This window comes from Penaeus japonicus, unplaced genomic scaffold, assembly GCF_977035675.1.
Source record: "Penaeus japonicus unplaced genomic scaffold, GWHDUDI00000001_assembly GWHDUDI00000031, whole genome shotgun sequence".
NCBI lineage: Eukaryota > Metazoa > Arthropoda > Malacostraca > Decapoda > Penaeidae > Penaeus > Penaeus japonicus.
The window spans coordinates 10533762-10539252 of record NW_028234433.1 but is presented as its reverse complement, the minus strand read 5'-3'; the positions used below and the strand labels follow the sequence as shown (position 1 = coordinate 10539252).

At 41.4% G+C, this 5491-nt stretch overlaps 2 protein-coding genes across 2 annotated transcripts in view; one reads left to right on the top strand and one right to left on the bottom strand.

The window, feature by feature from the left end:
- Positions 1–206: 206 nt before the first annotated feature.
- LOC122268144 (uncharacterized) lies at positions 207–2004 on the bottom strand. Its single transcript, XM_043038425.2, has 2 exons — positions 1932–2004; positions 207–1744 (listed from the first exon to the last, which is right to left on the bottom strand). Exons 1-2 carry the CDS (start codon positions 1950–1952, stop codon positions 290–292), a joined length of 1476 nt encoding a protein of 491 aa, XP_042894359.2. The 5' UTR covers positions 1953–2004; the 3' UTR covers positions 207–289.
- Positions 2005–3914: 1910 nt separating this feature from the next.
- The window catches only part of LOC147468027 (uncharacterized), a 1878-nt gene continuing 301 nt past the window's right edge, over positions 3915–5491 (top strand). The window contains exons 1-2 of the mRNA XM_086555681.1: positions 3915–4022; positions 4210–5491. The exon at positions 4210–5491 is cut by the window's right edge and continues 301 nt beyond it. Of these exons, the coding sequence (XP_086411807.1) occupies positions 4002–4022; positions 4210–5491 (1303 nt within the window). The 5' untranslated portion in view covers positions 3915–4001. The remainder of the gene's footprint in view (positions 4023–4209) is intronic.

Sequence of the window (5491 nt, the reverse complement as noted above, 5' to 3'; positions counted from 1 at the left end):
GAGACCAAGGGCAAGACCAATGAATTTACTCCAGCGAATTTCGCAGGAGTAAACTGGACTCAGAGGACACAAGACCGGAGTTCTAATAATTTCCCAGTTGTGCTATTTCAGTTATTGCCGTTATTCCCCATTGAGGAAAAAGCCTTTATTCATCAGAAATGTTAAGCAAGGTTGAAGGAGCAACTAAAGGAAATCAAAGAACTGCATTTTAAAAATCATTTTTAATGCAATCACTAACACTTGCAGGTATCAAATAAATGGAGACATGATCAATCGATGATATAAAGTCTTAATTGTTGAAAGTTAAAACATAACCCACTTTGTCTGGATTTTCATTTGCATCATATTGATGCACCTGATAATCTCGTCCAGAAGAATACTTAAAACGACTGCCAGGTGATGAGGAGGAGGGTGAGGAAATGGATGATGCTGAGCTCACTGATGATGCTGACGACGCAGATGGGGAAATTACTGACGATGTTGAATAGACGGACGGTGATGAGTAAGACAGCACGCCAGAACCAGTTGTCTCTGCTTCAGGTACACCGTCACCTTCCACCACGAAGCCGATACCTTTCCCTGCAGTGTAAGTCAGAGTTCTGACTCTTCCTTCATCGTCAGTGTAAGTGTATGAGCCTCGTACAGTGCCGTCTTCGTCACTGACTTCACTTCGTGATTGTCCAGCTTCTTGATAGCTGAAGGTATAAGATGCATCTGCGTTAGAATTAGCTAGAGGGTCGACGAAGGGGGTTTCTCTCACAGGAACAATGTTCCCTGAGGGAACACCGAGGGGTGCTCCGGGAACTGCTGGGCCGCGAGGCAGATGATCCCCCTCCACTACAAATCCTGTCCCAGCTCCAGCCTTATACTGCACAGCTCTTCTCTGTCCATCATCATCAGCTGTGAAGGCAAAGCTTCCAACAACGTTATTATTAGCATCAGCTGTTTCTCCACGGGAATGAGTGGAGGTCTTGAAGTCGAATGACTGTCGGCCATCGAGAGCGAGAGAAGTTTTCACGTTAGCCTGTTCTCCGGGTCTCCTGGATAATGGAACGCTGGGAGATGCGGTATAAGTCTGAACGTGAATCGGACCAGACCGTGACAGATGTTGATTGACTACCGCGGGGAAATTCAGTCGTCCAGAAGAGAGTTTAGTGGCTGCAGGAGTAGGGCTTGGATTGAGTGGATCCTGTGGGAGGCCGTCACCTTCTATGACAAAGCCAATGCCGCTGCCAGCTGTATAGGTGTAGGACCGAGTTTGTCCATTTTCATCGATGTAAGAGTATGAGCCTCGCACTCTGCCGCTGGCGTCAGTCAGCTCTGAGCGTGCGTGTTCATCTCCTTGGAAGGTAAAACCGTAGGAAGGGTCGTTATTGGGGTTGGCTAAGGGGTCATGGAAAGGTCTGCGGTTACGGGCCAGAGCATGAGCAGTGTCGAAATCCGGATGTGTGGCCGGGAGATGGCTTCCCTTAGGGACGAACCCGGACTCCCCTGCTTTATATTGAAGGTTAACCGTTTGGCCCTCGGGGTTCACATAACCGAAAGCACCACTCTGTTCCCCAACAACGGATGAGCGGGCGTCCTCGAAGGCGCCCTCGCCGGTGTCATGACCATACTTGTAGGTACCATCACTGTGTCGAACATAGTACTGGGAACGTCTTCCAGTTCCCACTCGGGGGATTTTATAGGCACTTTCGTCTGGGAAAGGCGAGCCCACAACAACAACCAACAGAGCCGACAACGCCTGCAAATCAGAAGATAACATCGAAATTAAAATGAAACATGGGTGACACTTTCCGACACCTCATCCTCACACAAAATAAATGAGTAAATCATCAGATTTTCTTTTATGAACAACTTTTTTCCAGCACCATCGACTTTTTGTTGCCCTTGGTTGAGACTATGAAAACAAAACTTTACGAGATATTTACTAGTACTGTTTTGACGCCCATGGTTCCCTCTTTTGGAGGAAAGTAAGCAGTGACGTGAGAGGACACCGGAGATGTGCAGCAAAATGAATTTCATCTCATCTTTTATACCCGGACACCATACCTGACCTCAGATGCCAACTAGAATATAATCTTTTTTTTCTTCAGATGATGAACCTGTTTCACAAAAAAACAGCTCTTGCACAAGGCCAAGTGACCTTGAATGAACACGGAATTCTCTTAGCGCTGTGTGGTTAATTCCATATTTAGAAACAGTGCTGGTAATATGTAGAATCATTTTATCTAAATCTGTTGTTCGTTTCAAGAGTATCTTATCTGTATCTTTATTCTCCAGCATTCATTAGGAGCAATGGATGCCTCATTGTGCTTGCATTTACAATGATAAATTGTAAGCCTGTTTTAAGATAAGTTTAAAATTCATTTGTGTACAGTTCATTAACAGTCTCTCTGGCTGTCCGTCTCTCTCTCTGCCTCGCCGAAATCTTGCTCTCTCTCTTTGTGCACACACTCATAAAGATACATATATATGTATATATAAAAATATGAGTATATATATACATACATATATATGTATATACATGTATATAAATATATATATATATATATATATATATATATATATATATATATATATATATATATGTGTGTGTGTGTGTGTGTGTGTGTGTGTGTGTGTGTGTGTGTGTGTTGATACGTATATTCATATATATACATATATATATATATACATATATTTGTATATATATATATATTTTTTTATGTATACATGTATGTATATATACATGTATGTACACACACGCACACACACACAAAAAAAAGCGCGCACGCGTATGTCCATAAACATAAATACGTATATTTATATGTGTATGTATATATGTATATATATAAATATACATATATATAAATATATATATGTGTGTGTGTATGTATGTATGTTTTCTATGTGTATTTATATATATATATATGTATACATATATATAATATATATATATATATATATATATATATATATATATATATATATATATATATATATGTTTTTTGTGTGTGTATCATATGTATATAAATATGTATATATATATATATGTATATATACATATATATATATATATATATATATATATATATATATATATATATATATATATATATATATATATATATATATGTATGTATCGTGCATTTTCTCTTTCATCAAATTTTCCTTCTTTGGGCACCAAAGCAGAGAAAAGCGATCTTCTTTCCACGCCTGATTCGACTGAACGCCGTGAGTCCGTAGAGCGGCGAGGCGTGAGAGTCGTTGGCGAAGACAAACAAGTTAATGGGGACGCAAGCAGTTGCGGCCACCGGTTCCTGTTCATAGTATTTAGTACAGCCGGTTGTCACCATATATATATACATATATGTGTATATCTATATATGTATATGTGTACATATATATATATACATATATACATATGTATATATATATATGTATATACATATATATATATATATATGTATATATATATATATATATGTATATATATATATATATATATATATATATATATATATATATATATATATATATATATATATATGAGTGTGTATGTGTGTGTGTTTGTTTGTGTGCCTGTATGTGTGGGTGTATATGCGTATGTGTTCATACATTTATACAAATATACATATATATGAAAATATATGTATATATACATGTATACACACACACACACACACACACACACACACACACACACACATATATATATATATATATATATATATATATATATATATATATGAATGTATATACATGTATATTCGTATAATTTACGGGAAGTGGCAGTAACTACACAGCAGTCCAGGAGATCCCGCGTTCATGCAAGGACACTGGGCCTTATGCAATTGCTGTGTTCTGTAAAACAGGTTCATCTCGTAAGAAAAGCGTAATATTCTAGTTGGCATCTGAGGTCAGGTATGATGTCCAGGTATAAAAGATGGAGTCCGTTTCGTATTGCTACAAATAATCCTTTTCACGTCACTGCTTACTTTCCTCCAAAAGAGGGAACCATGGGTGTCAAAACAGTACTAGTAAATATCTCGTAAAGTTTTGTTTTCATAGTCTCAACCAAGGACAACAAAAAGTCGATGGTGCTGGGAAAAAGTTGTTCATAAAAGAAAAGCTGATGATTTACTCATTCATTTCGTGTGAGGATGAGGTGTCGGAAAGTGTCACCCATGTTTCATTTTAATTTCGATGTTATCTTCTGATTTGCAGGCGTTGTCGGCTCTGTTGGTTGTTGTTGTGGGCTCGCCTTTCCCAGACGAAAGTGCCTATAAAATCCCCCGAGTGGGAACTGGAAGACGTTCCCAGTACTATGTTCGACACAGTGATGGTACCTACAAGTATGGTCATGACACCGGCGAGGGCGCCTTCGAGGACGCCCGCTCATCCGTTGTTGGGGAACAGAGTGGTGCTTTCGGTTATGTGAACCCCGAGGGCCAAACGGTTAACCTTCAATATAAAGCAGGGGAGTCCGGGTTCGTCCCTAAGGGAAGCCATCTCCCGGCCACACATCCGGATTTCGACACTGCTCATGCTCTGGCCCGTAACCGCAGACCTTTCCATGACCCCTTAGCCAACCCCAATAACGACCCTTCCTACGGTTTTACCTTCCAAGGAGATGAACACGCACGCTCAGAGCTGACTGACGCCAGCGGTAGAGTGCGAGGCTCATACTCTTACATCGATGAAAATGGACAAACTCGGTCCTACACCTATACAGCTGGCAGCGGCATTGGCTTTGTCATAGAAGGTGACGGCCTCCCACAGGATCCACTCAATCCAAGCCCTACTCCTGCAGCCACTAAACTCTCTTCTGGACGACTGAATTTCCCCGCGGTAGTCAATCAACATCTGTCACGGTCTGGTCCGATTCGCGTTCAGACTTATACCGCATCTCCCAGCGTTCCATCACCTAGGAGACCCGTAGAACAGTCTAACGTGAAAACTTCTCTCGCTCTCGATGGCCGACAGTCATTCGACTTCAAGACCTCCACTCATTCCCGTGGAGAAACAGCTGATGCTAATAATAACGTTGTTGGAAGCTTTGCCTTCACAGCTGATGATGATGGACAGAGAAGAGCTGTGCAGTATAAGGCTGGAGCTGGGACAGGATTTGTAGTGGAGGGGGATCATCTGCCTCGCGGCCCAGCAGTTCCCGGAGCACCCCTCGGTGTTCCCTCAGGGAACATTGTTCCTGTGAGAGAAACCCCCTTCGTCGACCCTCTAGCTAATTCTAACGCAGATGCATCTTATACCTTCAGCTATCAAGAAGCTGGACAATCACGAAGTGAAGTCAGTGACGAAGACGGCACTGTACGAGGCTCATACACTTACACCGACGATGAAGGAAGAGTCAGAACTCTGACTTACACTGCAGGGAAAGGTATCGGCTTCGTGGTGGAAGGTGACGGTGTACCTGAAGCAGAGACAACTGGTTCTGGCGTGCTGTCTTACTCATCACCGTCTGTTTATTCAGCATCGTCAGCAATTTCCC

Coding starts and splice junctions, on each gene's coding strand:
- LOC122268144 (XM_043038425.2), bottom strand. CDS start 1,952: ATGGGCGTCAAAACAGTACTA. Junction 1,745..1,931: donor TGGGCGTCAAAACAGTACTA/GTAAATATCTCG, acceptor TCTGATTTGCAG/GCGTTGTCGGCTCTGTTGGT.